The sequence below is a fragment of the Gigantopelta aegis genome, chromosome 5 (genome assembly GCF_016097555.1).
Source record: "Gigantopelta aegis isolate Gae_Host chromosome 5, Gae_host_genome, whole genome shotgun sequence".
In the NCBI taxonomy this organism is placed as follows: domain Eukaryota; kingdom Metazoa; phylum Mollusca; class Gastropoda; order Neomphalida; family Peltospiridae; genus Gigantopelta; species Gigantopelta aegis.
Genome location: NC_054703.1, coordinates 1,503,503 through 1,523,693, shown reverse-complemented (window position 1 = coordinate 1,523,693; position 20,191 = coordinate 1,503,503). Strand labels below are relative to the sequence as shown.

At 37.1% G+C, this 20,191-nt stretch overlaps 1 protein-coding gene across 1 annotated transcript in view; it reads left to right on the top strand.

Annotated features, from left to right (window-relative positions):
* Positions 1 to 20,191, top strand: part of LOC121373452 — a 142,502-nt gene that overhangs the window by 49,787 nt on the left and 72,524 nt on the right. The window contains exons 16-18 of the mRNA XM_041500117.1: positions 1,116 to 1,304; positions 15,552 to 15,871; positions 18,542 to 18,764. Of these exons, the coding sequence (XP_041356051.1) occupies positions 1,116 to 1,304; positions 15,552 to 15,871; positions 18,542 to 18,764 (732 nt within the window). The remainder of the gene's footprint in view (positions 1 to 1,115; positions 1,305 to 15,551; positions 15,872 to 18,541; positions 18,765 to 20,191) is intronic.

Here is a 20,191-nt window from a genome sequence, read left to right as displayed (position 1 = left end):
CTGAATCTAGCTGTTCAATCAGCAAACATTACTATAGATAGTCTGAATCTAGTTGGTCAACTAGCAAACATAAGTATACATGTGGATGGTCTAAGTCTGAATCTAGCTGTTCAACTAGCAAACATTACTATATATAGTCTGAATCTAGCTGGTCATCTAGCAAACAACTGTAGATTGCCCAAATCTGAATCCAGCTGTTTAACTAGAAACATTACAATAGATAGTCTGAATATACATTGTAGCTGTTCAACCAGCAAACATAGCAGTAGATTGCCCTAAGCTGCATGTATCTGTTAAACTTGCAGTTATAAATGTACAAAGATTGTCAGTCTGAATCTTGCTATTAACCTAACAAACAGCAGAGAGACATTTTGAAAAATTTAGAAGTTCTGAATTTTTATTAAATGTTTTTAAAATTTAAATTGAAAATTGGAAAGTCTGTCTTCTTGTTGAGTTTTGATTGAATAGTTCTGAAACTTAGTACTGTCATTCTTTGAGGCAGAGGGGCGGGACTTAGCCCAGTGGTACAGTGCTCGCTCGATGCGCGGTCGGTGTGGGATCGATCCCCATCAGTGGGCCCATAATTGGGCTATTTCTCGTTCCAGCCAGTGCACCACGACTGGTTTATCAAAGGCCGTGGTATGTACTACCCTGTCTGTGGGATGGTGCACATAAAAGATCACTTGCTGCTAATCGAAAAGAGTTTCCTCTCTCAATATCTGTGTGGTCCTTAACCATATGTCTGACGCCATATAACCATAAATACAATGTGTTGAGTGCGTCATTAAATAAAACATTTCTTTCTTTCTTTCTTTGAAGCAGTCTTTATACAAACTAACAGATATATTTAGAAAATTTTGAATTTGTAAATTTCTATTAAATTTAAACATCTTAAATTCAATATCAGCAAATGTTTGACATCCAGTAGCCGATGAGTAATAAAACACTGCTCTAGTGGTGTCGTTAAACAACACAAACTAACTTTTTAATTTAATATCTGTTTATCCCATCTTAAAGGCACACATTTAATTTATAACAGCTAAAAATTCAGTACAGTTTAAAATGTGCTGAGGTGTCATTAAACGAATATTCCTTTCCATTTCTTTCTCTGTCAGTTGATGGGCAGTGGGGACTGTGGGGAGCCAGAGTAGACGGAGCCTGCTCTGTGTCGTGTGGCAGTGGAACTCGTCCATGGACTCGGAGACGAGTCTGTGATAGTCCCAGACCGGAAAATAACGGAAATGATTGCGTGGGCTCGGCCGTTGAAACTGGAAGCAACCCGTGCACACAAGTTGCATGTCCAAGTACGTATTGCATGCTGTCTACGAGTTGAATTTTCCAATTAACCGGGCAGTTGCATAATGACCAAAAATACTTATTCATGTTGTTTTTTTGTTGGTTTTTTTGTGGGCGGGGGGTTGGGGTTTTTTTTGGGGGGGGGGGTGGTTTGGGTTTTTTTGGGGGGAGGGGGATGTTCAAAATTACTACCAATTAACAATGCATGGCTAACTTCCACCAGTATCATATGACTGTCAAAATAAGTGTCAACATCTTTTTGCTTAACCGATGTGAGATAAAACTTAAAGGGACATGCAGACTGCAGTTTATTCTTAACTATAAAATAAATTGATGCGTATTAGAGATCTCGTGCTGCTGGTGGAAAGATGTTGCGGGTTTCTTCTCAAGGCTGTACACACGTATACATGTATGTGTTAGGACTGTGAAACATTTGGCCTCAAAGGGCAGGATGTAGCCCAGTGGTACAGCGCTCGCTTGATGCGCAGTCGGTGTGGGATCAATCCCTGTCCGTGGGCCCACATTTATTTCACTTTGTACATAATTAGATGAAAATGATGCATTTTCATATATAAATATTCTATACAGTACTGAGCAAAACAATTTTGGCTAAAACAATTTCTTTATGGCTAATAAAAAATCTCATTTGGCTAAATATTTGGCTATGGGCAGTTTTGATCCAGAGTGAGCCCTGTGTAACCTGTATCCCAAAGCTAAAAAGCAATAATATCATGTCTTGTTATTACCACCACCACCCCCCCCGTACCCGTCAGTCCAACCTGAGGGGACTATAGGTTTCATCCAGCTTCATGTATGTCATTCTGTCTGTCTGTCTGTCTGTCTGTCTGTCCATCCGTCTGCCCCACATACAGTTTTCCAAACGTTTTGCCCACAGTGCCTCAAGACATAGAGCTGAAATTTTTAATATATCTTTATCAAGTACTGTTACAGATCCAAGTTTCACTTTCATGGCAGTTGACCCATGTTTGACATAGTTATATCCATAGTTATATCCATAGTTATATCCATAGTTATCGCCTTTTCACAAAACATTTTTGGAATGCCTCAAGATATTGAGCTGAAATTTTGTTTGTAGCTTTATCATGTTCAGTTAACACATCAAAGTTTGACTTTCATCGGGATTTACCCATTTTTAACAATTATGGCCGGATCAGGAAGAAAGGAAGGAAATGTTTTATTTAACGACACACTCGACTCATTTTATTTTTACGGTTATATGGCATCAGACATATGGTTAAGGACCACACAGATATAGAGAGAGGAAACCCACTGTCGCCACTTCATGGGCTACTCTTTTCGATTAGTAGCAAGGGATCTTTTATATGCACCATCCCACAGACAGGATAGTACGTACCATGGTCTTTGTTAAATCAGTTGTGGAGCACTGGCTGGAATGAGAAATAGCCCAATGGGGCCACCGATGGGGATCGATCCTAAACCGACTGCACACCAAGCAAGCACTTTCCCACTGGTTTACGCCCCGCCCTTGGCCGGATCAAATTGACTCAAATTGATTTCTTGGCAGTTTATTCAAGGGCGATTGTCTTGAGTTTGCTGTCATTGTTAAAATGTTTCCAACAAACTCTAGCTAATAGTAAGAGTACTTTTAATGGCTAAAGTGTACATAAAATATTTTTATATATTTAGAATTTCAGTCTCTGTATATACATGTATATTCAAAATGTGTCGGATCATGCTAATGTTGTAATAGCCCAAACTTGTAATATACATGTATGTACATGTACATATATATTTTTCTGTATGTATGAAATTTCTGGGGTGTAAAATCCAGTTTGGGTGACGATGTAAACAATGGATGAATATATACAGACGTTGACATACTAAACAAGAAAATGGATTTAATTTGTATAGTTATTCATTAAAAAAGGCTTTATTGGTTGGAAAAAATGTTTCAATGGCAGCAAAATCAGGACAATATTTTTAACTGTAAAATAAATTAATGCATATTAGAGATCTCGTGCTGCTGGTGGAAAGATGTTGCGGGTTTCTTCTCAAGACTGTACACACGTGTACATGTATGTGTTAGGATTGTGGAACGTTTGGCCTCAAAGGGTGGGATGTGGCCCTGTGGTACAGCGTTCACTTGATGTGCAGTCGGTGTGGGATCAATCCCTGTCGGTGGGCCTATTGGGCTATTTCTTGTTCCAGCCAGTGCACCAAAACTGGTATATCAATAGCTGTGGTATGTACTACCTTGACTGTGGGATGGTGCATATAAAAGATCCCTTGCTGCTAATAGAAAAGAGTAGCCCTTGAAGTGGCGACAGCGGGTTTCCTCTCTCAATATCTATGTGGTCCATAACCATATGTCTGATGCCATATAACCGTAAATAAAATGTGTTGAGTGCGTCATTAAATAAAACATTTCCTTTCTTTTGTTTGGCCTCAAATAGCTAATGATTAATTAATGAGGGTGTTCTATAGTAGTGTCGTTAAGGAAAACAAACTTGAACCTTATCACAAATACCGGCGTCGTGGTTAAGCCATCAGACATATAAGGCTGGTAGGTACAGGGTTCGCAGCCTGGTACCAGCTCTCACCCAGAGCTAGTTTTAATGAGTCAGTGGGTAGGTGTAAGGCCATTACACCCTCTTCTCTCTCACTAACCACTAACAATTAACAACTACAGTAACCCACTGTCCTGGACAGACAGCCCAGATAGCTGAGGTGTGTGTGCCTAGCACAGCGTGCTTGAACCTTAAGTGGATATAAGCACGAAAATAAGTTGAAATTAATTAATTATCACAAACACTTTGAGAACGCATCTTTAATGATAATATTTATTTTAATACTTTTTTTATTTATTCTTTGTCAGTTAATGGCCAGTGGGGAGCATGGGGCTTCAGACGAGATGGGCCGTGTTCAGTGATGTGTGGCAGTGGAACTCTCTCGTGGACCCGAACAAGAAATTGTGATAGTCCTAGACCAGCAAATAATGGACGGGATTGTCCAGGGACAAACACCTTATCTGGAACTGACGTCTGTACAAAAGACCCCTGTCCAGGTAACCATTAATTACTGTCTTGTTGTTATGGTTTTAAATCTCACCAATTTGGACGCGACAGGTTTTTTTTTTGGTCGGTTCTGAGTGCATGCAGTGAGGTAATTTTAATGTTTATTTATTTTATTTACTTATTTATTTGTTTTGTTTATTTATGTTATGTTATTGATATTCATATTTACAAAATAGACTTACACTGTAACTGCAACATTTAACATATTTTGTTCTCTAGCCATCGGGCATGGCAATAGTAGTTATTTACTAGCCCAACATTGAATATCACTAGCCATGGGAGTGGGGCTACCATAATCTAGAAGCCCTGTTTACGGTTTTCGCCAGGAAAGGCAAGTGATTACTCGAACTTCTCCACTCTAGACTGAATTTTTTTATTTTTTTTTATTTATTTTTTTAGGGAAGTGATAACGTTACAATAAAATTTGTAATACGTACATTTTAATTGAAACTTAGAATTACATTTTCAGAAAGTGATCTTCAGCTGGCTGTGAGTTTGCTCATATGGTGAAGAGTGGGTTACAGACATTTCTGTGATAAAACTAGTCCTTTAATTAGTCAAACCGGAGTGGACTGTATACAGGGCTTCTAGATTATGGTAGCCCCACTCCCATGACTAGTGATATTCAGTGTTGGGCTAGTAAATAACTGTTATTGCCATGCCAGACAGGGCTTCTAGATTATGGTAGCCCCACTCCCATGACTAGTGATATTCAGTGTTGGGCTAGTAAATAACTGCTATTGCCATGCCAGACAGGGCTTCTAGATTATGGTAGCCCCACTCCCATGACTAGTGATATTCAGTGCTGGGCTAGTAAATAACTGCTATTGCCATGCCAGACAGGGCTTCTAGATTATGGTAGCCCCACTCCCATGACTAGTGATATTCAGTGTTGGGCTAGTAAATAACTGCTATTGCCATGCCAGACAGGGCTTCTAGATTATGGTAGCCCCACTCCCATGGCTAGTGATATTCAGTGTTGGGCTAGTAAATAACTGCTACTGCCATGCCAGACAGGGCTTCTAGATTATGGTAGCCTCACTCCCATGACTAGTGATATTCAGGGCTGGGCTAGTAAATAACTGCTACTGCCATGCCAGACAGGGCTTCTAGATTATGGTAGCCTCACTCCCATGGCTAGTGATATTCAGTGTTGGTCTAGTAAATAACTACTACTGCCATGGCAGACAGGGCTTCTAGATTATGGTAGCCTCACTCCCATGGCTAGTGATATTCAGTGTTGGGCTAGTAAATAACTGCTACTGCCATGCCAGACAGGGCTTCTAGATTATGGTAGCCTCACTCCCATGGCTAGTGATATTCAGTGTTGGGCTAGTAAATAACTGCTACTGCCATGCCAGACAGGGCTTCTAGATTATGGTAGCCTCACTCCCATGGCTAGTGATATTCAATGTTGGGCTAGTAAATAACTGCTATTGCCATGCCAGACAGGGCTTCTAGATTATGGTAGCCCCACTCCCATGGCTAGTGATATTCAGTGTTGGGCTAGTAAATAACTGCTATTGCCATGCAAGACAGGGCTTCTAGATTATGGTAGCCCCACTCCCATGGCTAGTGATATTCAATGTTGGGCTAGTAAATAACTGCTATTGCCATGCCAGAAAGGGCTTCTAGATTATGGTAGCCCCACTCCCATGACTAATGATATTCAATGTTGGGCTAGTAAATAACTGTTATTGCCATGCCAGACAGGGATTCTAGATTATGTTAGCCCCACTCCCTTGGCTAGTGATATTCAATGTTGGGCTAGTAAATAACTGATACTGCCATGCCAGAAAAGGCTTCTAGATTATGGTAGCCCCACTCGCATGGCTAGTGATATTCAATGTTGGGCTAGTAAATAACTGCTACTGCCATGCCCGATGGTGTTAAAATAAAAAAGAATATATTTTTATTTGATTTACATTAGCATCTGCATGTCAAAGGATATTGAAAAAATAATGGTTTATGTGCAACAGTAAGAACATTTATTTTGATTATCTGTCCTAAATACTTGAGACTGCAGGTTTAAACAAACTCGCAACTCCCCCCCCCCCCCCCCCCCCTTATTTTTCATCTATATCTGAATTATTATCCAATGTTGCTCTGTGTGTAATAATCCTGGAATTTTGGAAAAATGTCCTGGAATTTGGTAAAGCTACCAGTGTACAATGTACATGTATAAACCCTGTGGATTGCAAACAATTTAACGACGCACTCAACACATTTTATTTACAATTATATTTGATAAATGTCATTTTGTTTTTCAGGGGCGGGACATAGCCCAGTGGTAAAGCATTCGCTTGATGTGCGGTCGGTTCAAGATCGATCCCCATCGGTGGACCCATTGGGCTATTTCCCGTTCCAGCCAGTGCTTCACAACTGGTCTAACAAAGGCCATGATATATACTATCCTGTCTGGGATGGTGCATATAAAAGATCCCTTGCTGCTAAACAAAAAGAGTAGCCCATGAAGTGGCAACAGCGGGTTTTCTCCCTCAATATCTGTGTGGTCCTTAACCATATGTCCAACGCCATATAACCGTAAATAAAATGTGTTGAGTGCATCGTTAAATAAACCATTTCCTTCCTTTTTGAATTATTATCCACTGTTAATTACTCTGTGTCTAATAATTCTGGAATTTTGGGGAAATTGATTAAGCCCTGTGGACAATTATATTCGATGATTGTCATCTTGATTTTCAGTTGATGGTCAGTGGGGAGCGTGGGGTTCTTCTTTGCCTGATGCTTGCAGTGTGACGTGTGACAATTATATTTGATGATTGTCATCTTGTTTTTCAGTTGATGGTCAGTGGGGAGCGTGGGGTTCTTCTTTGCCTGGTGCCTGCAGTGTGACATATGACAATTATACTTGATAAACATCTTCTTGTTTTACTTGTTTTTCAGTTGATGGTCAGTGGGGAGCCTGGCGTGTTGCTGTGCCTGGTGCCTGCAGTGTAACGTGTGGCAGTGGAACTAGACCATGGACTCGTACTCGTGCGTGTAATAACCCTGCACCACAGAATAACGGACGCTTCTGTGTGGGGTCAAGCACTTTATCTGGCACAGAACCCTGTGAAACTGACCCATGTCCAGGTACTTGGTGCTGTAGATTTTTATATATTTGTGGTATATAAAATAAACAAGTGTAATAAATAGGAAGCAAAAACAACGTATGTGAAGTTCTGTATTTATTACATATCTTTTTATGTTTTACAAAAACGGTTTTTAATTTAATGTTAAATTTATCATACAGTTTTAAAATGTCTTTATCACTACAGTAAGATTGAAAAGGTATGTAATAAATATGTGTATATACTGTATAGAGGAATGATCTGGAACTCATTCAAGGAAAATAATGAAGTGGAGGCCAAGTCCCATTATTTTTCAGGAATGGAAAGACACAATAATATATTCCTACCTAAAATACACCAGGCTGCAAATTTATTCCGTGAATCGGGGAATTCCCTATTTTGGGTCAGAAGCTAAGATTATAGGACAGAATCTCAAAGTATCTATACAGAGGATTCGTCACGAGTGTTTTTTAATATAGAAAATATCAACCAAGTCTACGTTAATTGATATTTGTTGAGGATCTGCCGAGACAAATACCGATTAACTAGACAAGGTTGATAGTTTACATATTAAAAAACACGAGTGGAGAAATAGGGGATAATAAACGAGTTACCAGTTATTATCAAATTTCTGTCCCGAATGAAATAATTTTCACTTGTCATGAGCTTTAGTGAGTTTGTTATTCTATTTATTACTCCAGCTAATTGGGGTTTTTTTAAAGCCTTTATTGTCGATATAGCCTACATCAGCTACAGGTTCTTGTATATAGAAACAGCGTAAACTACATGTACTTTACTTTTCTGGGTAGTGTTTTAACTTTGTATTTTATTCACGGTTCACATATAATTTTCAAACCTCAAAGTTCTATATATTCTGTAAAAAGAAATCTATAATGAATTGCATTAAACTACCATTTTATTACAAGTTTAACACTGAAACCAGAAAGACGTAAACGCAAACGCTTTAAACTACATGACGTCATTGTGTGTGGTTTGCCAAATTGTGATGATGACATATTTAGTACCGACAAGGTGATTGGTTTGTTGGCGTTAAATCGTCCAATAGTAGTGTACGTTAAACCAATGCATGATAATTTTTCAGTGAGAAATTATTATTTTTATTTTCCCCGTTATGAGTGCCTGCTGGGGTAATAATTCTTTTTATCCCATAACACTTCTAAAATAACATTTCCATTTGATATTTAGTAAATCACAGTACTAAAATTGCCTCCATCGGTAATATCATGTCATCATGATTAACACATATTAGTTTGACACATTTTAGCTAAATCTTAAGAATTTTTTTTACGCTCAGATCTTGTTGGCTTGTAAACAAATGACCCGTTGACAGTAACACATTATTACCTACAGACCTTGCAAATTTGCATAGACCTTTAAATTTGCATACCATTATTAACCGGGTTAATACACTACATTATCACATGGGTTTATGACATGGATATCATTGGTAAGTTATAGGATAAATAGACTATATCGAGGTTGAAAATTAGCTGTCGCCCAGTCGCCCGTGGCGACCTTTATTGGCTAGAGGCGACTAAGAATTTTACAAAGGTAGTCCGTTAGGTGATCATCAAATTTAGTGTCTTCTGGCGAGTATGGTACAAGTTAAAAAGGAAACACACTGAAACTGAATCGAATGGGACAGAACACACTGCGTGTATGTTGGCACGAACTACAGATCTGGCAGCAGAAGACATAGAACATGTTCTATATTTTGACAGTGCCAAAATAATGAATACATATAAAATTAATATAAAAAACATTAAAATTTTAAACCCATACCGTCTCAAATAACATTTTATTGGGGGGGAGGGGGGGTAAAGTGCAGTGTATATTAAAACAAAAAGTATTTTAAAAATACCATCACACTGCATAGGTTAACTCTTTTTTTATACAAGTTTTAAGGCAATTGTAATCTGAATGACACAACCATAATACATGATCTGGGCTGTATCTCTGCACAAAGCAGAGTCGGTGGGCATTTGGTAAAATAGTGGATAATTTCTTGGATCTCTAGCTAGGAGAACAGCCACTCCCGAGGAAATAATTTGCTGGGAATTTCACCCCTCTTGCATCACCACAAAATTTATTCCATCCCTCTTGCATCGCCACAAAGAGGACTGCCACTCCCAGACTAGTTCACTAAAGCACGCGCAGTTCTACAGTTTGTCTGTTTCTACTGCATTATCTTTTACCCTGTATTAAAAATGAGATTTAATATGTTTAATTTAATCCTAATTTGTAAAGAAACATGTTTATTTATACTGGATTTCTTTTTCTTTTTTTCTTTTTTTGAGTTAGTATGGGTTTAAAACGTAATAATATGATTTTACAGGAATTTTACTTTATTTTCATTATGAAGTTAAACGTCAATTCATCGTTTTTCTTCAACGCAAACGGTTTTTATTCAAACAAAAAACACTCTACTTTTAATTTTAGCTTTGAAGTTAAATTCCAATGTGATAATTGGTGGGCTAATTGAATTTGAGAAGGGCCAGTAAGATTTTTCTTCAACTGGCCCTGCTGGCGATCTTGGTTTTCATGATAATTTTCAACCCTGCTATATTAAATCATGTTTATGAATATGTCGGAATCCTAAAAAGAATCCCAAATTCAGTGTCAGTACACCAATAAATAATTGTATATGTAAATATTTGTTTTATATATAGAGGATACTCCCCAAGTGTCTTGTGACATAATAATTTATCAGCACGAGTTGATAAAAGTATGAAATCTAAGGCTTGCTGAGGATTTTATACTTTTATCAACGAGTGCTGATAAATTATGATATCACAAGACACGAGGGGGTGGGGGGGGGGGGGGGGTATTCTTTTTATCATCCATTATCATTATTTTCATTTGTGACAGTTGTAAGCAATGTCAGTAATGTGGGTTGAATGTCAGCAGTAGACTCGTTAACTAGAAGAATGGCAGTGGCGTGACGTCACTAATGGTAGGTTTAGCACTGAAACAAACAGTGACGTAACAAACATTGTCTTGTGATTAAAATTTGACCAATCAAGATTATAAGAAGCGATATCTCCTGCGGAGAATATCGCAGGAGATAACGCAAATTATATTGCCAGCGATATCTCCTACAAAAGCCTTTAATGGATGATATATAGTAACATTGCACAGATCTCTCTCTCTGTCTCTCTCTGTCTCTCTGTCTCTCTCTCTCTCTCTCTCTGTGTCACTCTGTCTCTGCCCCTCTCTCTCTCTCTCTCTCTCTCTCTGTCTCTCTGTCTCTCTCTCTCTCTGTCACTCTGTCTCTGTCTCTCTGTATCTCTCTCTCTGTATCTCTCTCTCTCTCTCTCTGTCTCTCTCTGTCTCTCTCTCTCTCTCTCTCTCTCTCTCTCTCTGTGTGTGTGTCACTCTATGTCTCTGTCTCTCTCTCTCTCTCTCTGTGTCACTCTCTGTCTGTCTCTCTCTCTCTCTCTCTCTCTCTCTCTCTCTCTCTGTGTCACTCTCTGTCTCTGTCTCTGTCTCTCTCTCTCTCTCTCTCTCTCTCTCTCTCTCTCTCTCTCTCTCTCTCTCTCTCTCTCTCTCTCTCTCTCTCTCTCTCTCTCTCTCTCTCTCTCTCTCTCTCGGGGGCGAGACGTAGCCCAGTGGTTCAGCGCTCAGTCAGTGTGAGATTGATCCCCGTTGGTGGCCCCATTGCGCTATTTCTTGTTCCAGCCAGTGCACCACGGCAGTAATTTTTATACTATGGCAATCTATATCAATGATGGCAAATGCTGTCGGTGCTGTTAAGTTCAAGTCCTGTACACATGTACAAATGTAATATTACTTACATGTTCCTTAGTTTGGTACCCAATAGCTGAATTAATGTATTTTTGTGCTGGGTGTCATTATAAAAAAATTATTTATTTATTTATTTATTTATTTTTTGACACCCAATAGTTGAATTAATGTATTTTTGTGCCAGGTGTCATTATAAAAACATTTATTTATTAATATTTATTTATTCATTCATTATTTATTTATTCATTTATTTATTTATTCATTTATTCATTCATTCATTTATCCATTATTTATTTTTTTATTTATTATGTACTTTTTTTTTCTTTCTTCTTACACATGTTGATGAGAATATATCATTTCTTATTTATGATACACACACTAGTAACAGGACTATACCTATATTATCAATTTTAGACTATAGTTGCTTTAAGGTGATGAGCCATGCAGTCAACACAGCCATGCCATCAAATCAAATAAGCATGATAAAAATTGATAGCTTTATGACATACATGTATAAGTTAATCTATCGGCCTCGGTGGCATTGTGGTTAGGTCATCAGTCTACAGGCTGGTAGGTACTGGGTTCAGATCCCAGTTGAGGCATGGGATTTTGAATCCAGATACCGACTCCAAACCCTGAGTGAGTGCTCCGCAAGGCTCAATGGGTAGATGTAGGAAGCACAAATAAAAGATCCCTTGCTGCTAATCGGAAAGAGTAGCCCATAAAGTGGCAACAGCGGGTTTCCTCTCAAAATCTGTGTGGTCCTTAACCATATGTCTGACGCCATATAACTGTAAATAAAATGTGTTGAGTGCATCGTTAAATAAAGCATTTCTTTCTTTCTTTCTTTCTTTATAAGTTAATTTGAAACCGATTATTTTGTGATTCATAATAATCATATTTATGTGTATAACGTTTTTTGTCACCCTATATAGCCAATGTATATTTTTGTGCTGGGGTGTCGTTAAACATTCCTTCCTTCCTTCCTCTCTTCCTCCCTTCCTCCCATCACTCACTCACTCACTTACTCATTCATGCATTGTGACACATAAGTGGAGGCGCTATAAATATAAGTTTAAAGATGTTCAAAGGGTATTTCAAAGTCACATACTCTTGTTTCAAGATATTAAAACTTTATCCAGATGTGTTACAGGTTTGTAGATTAACCAAACTTAGTGTCCATTTCTGCGAAACTATAGGGTCTGAGTGGCCGTTAGATATCATGTATATCACAAGTTGTTTTAAAAGGTATCTAACGAGCCAAGCGAATTTGATACATTTTTAAACTAGTTGTGAGATAAATGGTATCTTATAATGGACACAAATGTATTATTCTATTTGTTACATACATGTATCCTCAAAAACCAGGTTTTAAGCAAATTTTAACATATTTTTCGACAAAACGTTATTTACAGCCATTGCGCTTATACAATGTAGCTAACTTACATGTACATATCACAGACCCATGATTGTCAGGTTAACTATACGTCACAGTGTAATCGATTTCCATTGGTTAGGTTTTCATTGGATGTATTGCATTGGTGACCTGGTTATCACCTAGGAGCAGCCAGTTGTATGTCTTGAAATTGTAACATACGTACATGTTGTAAACAACTATGTGTTATAAAAAAATAACGCATGGTGTTCTCACCAACAGGTGTGTAAGAAACGACTTTAAAGGCATGCTGTCACAGATTTAAGGACCTTATTTCTCTAAAAATGGATAATAAATATAAATTACAATAACTGTTGGAAACCAAATCTAGCTATCGCATCACCTTAACTGAACCATGATAGAATGAAATCCATGTCATCCCTCTCGGCAACTTTAGTTTTAAGAAACATGGATTATGAAGTACGTTAAGATTTTTTTTCAAAACCTGTCATAATAAATGGCAGTATTCGTTTTTATTTCTTTGGTTCGCCAGGTACCAAAAGGGTTCACTCGTTTTTTAAAATAAAAAAGGTAATACTTTAATTATCCCGTTAAATAGTATCAGTGGTCTGTGACGATATGACTTTAATTCGGCACTGAATATGATGATAATAAAACACACTTGACTTCATTTTATAAAATACTCTTATAATACTTTTGTTAAAGAAGAGTGATAGACATCGTCATATCCTGGATGGGTCATTCACATAGGATACATGTTTTTATACTTCTGTGAAGACTGCTCTGCAATATTACGATAAATATGTTTATATTGATATATATGTGTCCATGGGTATCGTGTATTCAGTCATACACACACATGCAAATATAGCATGATACAGACAAGTGCAAAACAGATCGGTATTGACAAATGCATCCCGCTGGTGGCACCTGGACATGGTTATATATAAGGCAGGTATAGATGATTTATATATATGAACCGACAGACATATTCGACCAAGGTAGAGTTTGTCAGACTTTTTTGCTGCGATTTTTTTTGCCTTTTTTAACAGGGTTTCACCTGTATAGCGATCTTGCTAAATTCATTGAAAGTCTTTGACCCTAATTTTTTTAGCATTATAGGTAATTAAAAGTCACTGAGGTAGGATAAAATGACTTTAAATAGTTTTGGTATAATTTACATACTTATTTTTGACTATTAGAGCCAATTTTGATACTGAAACCATACAAGAACAGGTGTAAGTACTGTGCACGTTGGATTTGCCGTACGATTTGTCTATGATTTGATTCAAGATATTAAATCATTATTATACAATAATAGTTTTATACAACACGGTGACAGGCGCAGTCATTACACGTTACATTTTTGTTAATTTGGGCTGGATTTAGCCTGTGGGTAAAATCATTGCCTAATGTGTGATAAGGCATATGATCAGTTGTCTTTGCTGGACTCGAAATAGAAGGTAAAATATGACCTCTTATTTTTTAGAAAACAGGAGGCCTAAAGAAATAATTTCTGCGAAGAAACCAATACGACCAGCTGGCATAAGACATCACGAAAGTACGGAGGATGCTTTGGGATACTGTGAGAATAATTATAACCTCTGAGAGGTATTTTTAGGGTATCATGGAATTACAATATGACAGAATCCCGAGCTAAATAGCTCATGAAATAATCATAAAACACATAGAGATAATTGTGCGTCGTACTGATTTTACGAAACGAGTGTCAGGATTATTGTATTGCCCGAGCGAGAGCGTGTGTAATAATTTCTTTATTATCCACATTATTCCATATATTATTTTCATGAATAACAAGCTAGGACCATGTCAAAACGTTTCAAAAGTAACTAAAAAGAGACTACGAATCGACGTCATTTCGAAATGACGTCTTTTTCATAAGTGTTTACACTGGAGAAGCCGCATTAAGTTACTACATCGCTTCACAAAATTTAGTCACTCGCTGTGCACGTGAAATCATTATGACACACGTGGGTCATATTGATTATATTTCCCTGAATATCTTGAACTATGTGGATAATAAAAGTGAATACAACAGAACACTATGTCTAACAAAATGTGCAAAACACTCTGTAATAAAACATTAATATGTTGGTATTAGTGATCTTCAAATATAAGTATAACAAGAATCGTTTCCCAATCAGTATCCCACGACTGGCATATAACATACCATGGGTCCTGCTGTCCTGGGTGGGGTGTGCATAAAATGCTGCTTATGGAAAAATGTCAATTACCAAATGTTTGACATCAAACAACCGATAATAAATTCATCAATGGTCTCTAGTTGTGTCATAAAACAAAAAGAAACTTTAACTTTATAACTACACGCGAAGGGTTAAAAGCATTCGTAGACACCTAATGTGATGAAAAAAACTTTAACATTAATGTGTTTCTCACAAACAGTTAAGCTGTCAATCACCATAACTGAACCATGATGGAGTGTCAATGTCATCTCTCTCGGCAGTTTTAGTTTTTGAATTATGAACCATTGCCATAATTAAATTATTTTTTACAAAATATCATTAATAAATGGACTATGGTGGTGATATGAAGATGGTTGAATAAAGTACATTTAGGGACAAATCAAATTATATTTGTTCAGATGATTTTTTGACAATTAAATAGGTCAGTGGTCTGTGACAATATGCCTTTAATTCTGCACTGAAGGAAGGAAATGTTTTATTTAATGATGCACTCAACACATTTTATTTATGGTTATATGGCATCAGACATATGGTTAAGGACCACACAGATATTGAGGAAACCCGCTGTCGCCACTTCATGGACTACTCTTTTCGATTAGCAGCAAGGGATCTTTTATATGCACCATAGACAGGATAGCACATACCACGGCCTTTGATGTACCAGTTTCTGCACTGAATATGACTATAATAAAACACATTCCTTTCATTTTTATCAAATGTCTGCCTATATTACTTTCAGTATGCAGAAGAGTAATAGACATCGTCATCGTCCTGGATGGGTCGTTCAGCATAGGAGACAATGTTTTTGCCACTTCTGTGAAGACTGCTCTGCAAGGACTTACGACTAAACTGTTTGCCTTGAGCACGAAGGTGTCCATGGGTCTCGTGTTGTTCAGTCATGCTTTGGATGCCAATATTAGCATGACCACAGACATCAGTGGATACAGATCAGGAATTGTTGGTCTTCCTTATCCCGCTGGTGGCACCTGGACATGGTTGGGTATCAAGGCGGGTGCGCAGATGATTTATCAGCTGAACCGAGAGGCATCTTCGACCAAGGTAGAGTTATATCAGACTTTTTTGCTGCTTTTTTTCTTTCTTTTTTTAACAGGGTTTCACTTTGTATAGCGATCTTCAAATTCATTGAAAGTCTTGAAAACAGACATGTTCAACCAGGGTAGAGTTATATCAGACATTTTTGCTCCTTTTTTTTTTTTTTTTTTTTTTTTTTTTTAACGGTACATTTTTGCTCTTTTTTTCATTTTTCTTCTTTTTTATCTTTTTTTTTTTAACAGGGTTTGTTATAGCGATCTTTAAATTCCATGAAACTCTTTGAATTTGAAAAACGTTTTTTTAGGTCTTTAAAAGTCTCTGAATTGTAATAAAAGACTTTAAAGGGGCATACCCTACTTTTTAAACACTTTAAGGCTTATTTTTGACTATTAGAGCCAATTTTGATAACTGAAATCATACTTTACTTAGATTTTATTGTTTAGATTATCCATTTCCGTACATTCGAAGTGTTTTTGGTCTTCCTGGTGTTTATAATATATCATAAAATGCATTTCTCATATGTTTAAAAATGCACATGTGTCTGAGAAGTAACAGTTATGGAGTCAAGTTTTAGTCTATTTTTAGAGGGTATTTCACCATTTCAAAGTCACAGACTCATGTTTCACTCAATTGCAACTTTATCCAAATGTGTTACAGGTTTTTAGATAAAATAAACTTAGTGTTAATTTTCACGGGTTGAAACTAGAGTCTGTCCTTTTAAACGTCTAAAACTTAAGATATGGTTTCGGTTTATGATTTGCATATATTAGGAATGAACCATTCTTCAACCTATATATTCTGAATGGGAGACGGCAGTTTAGACCATTGTGCAAGCCTAACCTTAGGTCCAGTCTCGGTACTTGACCACCAATGTTAACATTTACAGATTAAAATATTAATGTTTTGTTAAACTGGCCTCAGTGGTGTAGTGGTTAAGCCATTGGACATATACGTCTGATAGGTATTGGGTTCTCCTCCCGGTACCGGCTTCCACTCTGAGGAAGTTTAACAACTCGGTGGGTGGGTGTAAGTCCACTACACTGACCTGTATCTCACTAATTACCACTAACCTCTAACCCACTGTCCTGGACCCCGTTCCACGAAAGAATTGTAGCTGAGGTTCATTGTAGCAATCTGATTAAAATTAGCTCTACTGGTCTACCAGTAGATCTAACAGCATTGCGTGGACTCCCATGTCCAGTTGACATTTCATCTATAAATAACAATTTAAATATTGACCAATTACACTTCACCTTTTATAGCGTTATTCGGGAGCATACAAATTCTAAAAATATCGGGCGAGAGTATTTATGCAATAGGCGAACTTGTTGGTCTATTTCAACATTAAAAAAACAGGGGAAAAGTGCAGTAATAAACTAGTATAAACAGATTTTATGGCTATACCAACACGGTTTTTGTTGTCTTGATACGAATTTTATATAAAATTTTATATTGAAATTAGTTTCTGGCATACTTTGTAATTCACCCAAATCATTTCGTATACCGTCGGCATAATCCCGAATGTTATCAAATTCTTTTCAAATCACTGACCTGATTTTGTAAGTAAGGTTTTGATTGGTCGAATGAAAGGTCAACTGGACATGAGCTCCAACGGGGTGCTGTTAGATCCACAGGCAATATTAATTAACCAGTTTTACAACTGGCACCGTAAACTTTACAGCCGTTCCACAAAGCAACCGTATGGTAGTCGTAAGTGCCCCTTTAATGATTAATATATTCTTTGCAAATAAGTACGAATTAGTTAAATAATAAATTGGTTACCAACTTTTGGGAACATCTTGGGTATATTCATTGGTATCGGACATCCATGAATTAACTTTGTCAGTTTGTGTGCTAAGCGAAAATTGCCGAATGCATAAGACAGTGTTACCTCCCGTATTTTCGTGTTAAGGTCGTATGGCCTAGAATGTTTTTCATGGAACGCCGAGTTTTATAAAAGGTATTTGGTATGTATTAGATCTATTTTTACACAATAAGTTAGTATCTTTCTCAGAAAATTATCAAATCATAATCTAACTGCCATTTGACATCTATGTTAGTGGTTTACAACTGCCTCGTACCTATTGTAAATTTTCACAGTAATTTACAATGATAGTAAGCTACGCCACGTCGTGGAACGGGCTGGTGATCGTAGACACAAATTAAGGTCGCGATGATAGGTATTTACGACAATAGTAGTGCGAAGATAGCTTCGTGGAACGGGCCCCTGGACAGACAGTCCAAAAGCTGATGTGTGTGTGCCCAGGACACCATGCTTGAACCTATTAATTGGATTAAAAACATGCAGGGATGTGAGAGCTACGCGTAAATGCGCTTTTCCATTTCGTCTAAAAAACCCAAAAACATGATGTTCAATACTGTTGACCACACAAGGTTCATTTGCCTGTTTTCACGGTTTCAAGTTTATGATGTGTGTCTTATATTATAAGTTATAACTAGTTTAGATTTGTTAGCATTGAATGCAATTTTTGGCAGTTCTAGGGGTTGCAAACAGCAATTTTCCTTTGGGGGCCCTTGAGCGGCCCCTGGACCCCGGCCACAGTAAGCTTTTTTGTTCCAGCCCCTCTCACATCCTTGAACATGACAATAACTACCAGTATGAATAAAATTAGCTTTTAATGTTTTGTGCACAATATTTTTTGTTTTTTGTTACAGTTGATGATTGTTATCACTGATGGAGAGAGTGCCAATACAGCATCAACTGCTGAAGAGGCACGGTTGGCTAAATCAAATGGCATTGTTATATATGCCGTAGGAGTAGGGCAGTCAACGGTGACAGAATTGATGGCTATAGCGTCTTCGCCAGACAAAGTGATTCGAGTTGCCAACTTCGACGATCTTGCTAATCAGCTTCTAAACATATCTGTAAATTGTCCAAGTAAGTCTGGCGAAAAATAGCTTCTTATCTGGCATGTATACAATGTAGTTATTGATCATCCAAGTCTAAACCAAGCTAACTAGCAAATATAACTGTAGGTTGTCCAAATCTGAATCTAGCCATTAAACTAATTAAGAAATATAACTAGATTGTCCAAGTCTTTAGTCTAACTGTTAACTAGTAAACTATAGGTTGTCCTAGTCTGAATTCAGCTGTTCAACTAGTGAACATAACTGTAGGTTGTCCAAGTCGGAATCTAGCTGTTAAACTAGTGAACATAAAATTGTAGATTATACCCAAGTCTGAATGTAGCTGTTAAACTATAGTAAACTATAGGTTGTCGTAGTCTAAATTCAGCTGTTCAGCTAGTGAACATAACTGTGGATTATATCCAAGTCTAAATCTAGCTGTTAAACTACTAAACTATAGATTGTCCAAGTCTGAATCTAGCTTTTAAACTAGTAAACATACATGTAACTGTAGATAGCCCAAGTCTGAATCGAGTTGTTCAACAAGCAAACATACCTGTAGATTGCCCTAATCTGAATCTAGCTGTTTAACTTCCAAACGTTACTATAGATAGTCTGAATCTAGCTGTTTAACTTCCAAACATTACTATAGATAGTCTGAATCTAGCTGTTTAACTTCCAAACATTACTATAGATAGTCTGAATCTAATTGGTCATCTAACAAACATAACTGTAGATTGCCTAAATCTGAATCTAGCTGTTTAACTATCAAACATTACTATAGATAGTCTGAATCTAGCTGTCAACTAGCAAACATTACTATAGATAGTCTGAATCTAGCTGTTTAACTAGCAAACGTTACTATAGACAGTCTGAATCTAGCTGTTCAACTAGCAAACATAACTGTAGACTGCCCTAATCTGAATCTACATGCATGTGCATGTATCTGTTAAACTTGCAATCATAAATGTACAAAGATTGTCGAAGTCTGAATCTTGCTATATTCAGCTAACAAATATAGCAGAGAGACATTTTTTTTTTTTTTAGAAGTTCTGAATTTTTATTAAATGTTTTAAAAATTTAAATTTAAAATTGGAAAGTCTGTCTTCTTGAGTTTTGATCGGATTGTTCTGAAACTTAGTACTGTCATTCTTTGAGGCAATCTTTACCAACTAACAGAGATATTTAGAAAATTTTGAATTTGTAAATTTCTATTAAATTTAAACATCTTAAATTCAATATCAGCAAATGTTTGACATCCAGTAGCCGATGAGTAATAAATCACTGTGCTCTAGTGGTGTTGTTAAACAAAACAAACTTTAACTTTTTAATTCAATATCTGTTTTAATGGGAAAAAATAGTTTATTATCCTCCATTAAAGGCTTTTGTAGGAGATATCGCTGGCACTATAATTTGCAATATCTCTTGCGATATTCTCCCAAGAGATATTGCTTCTTC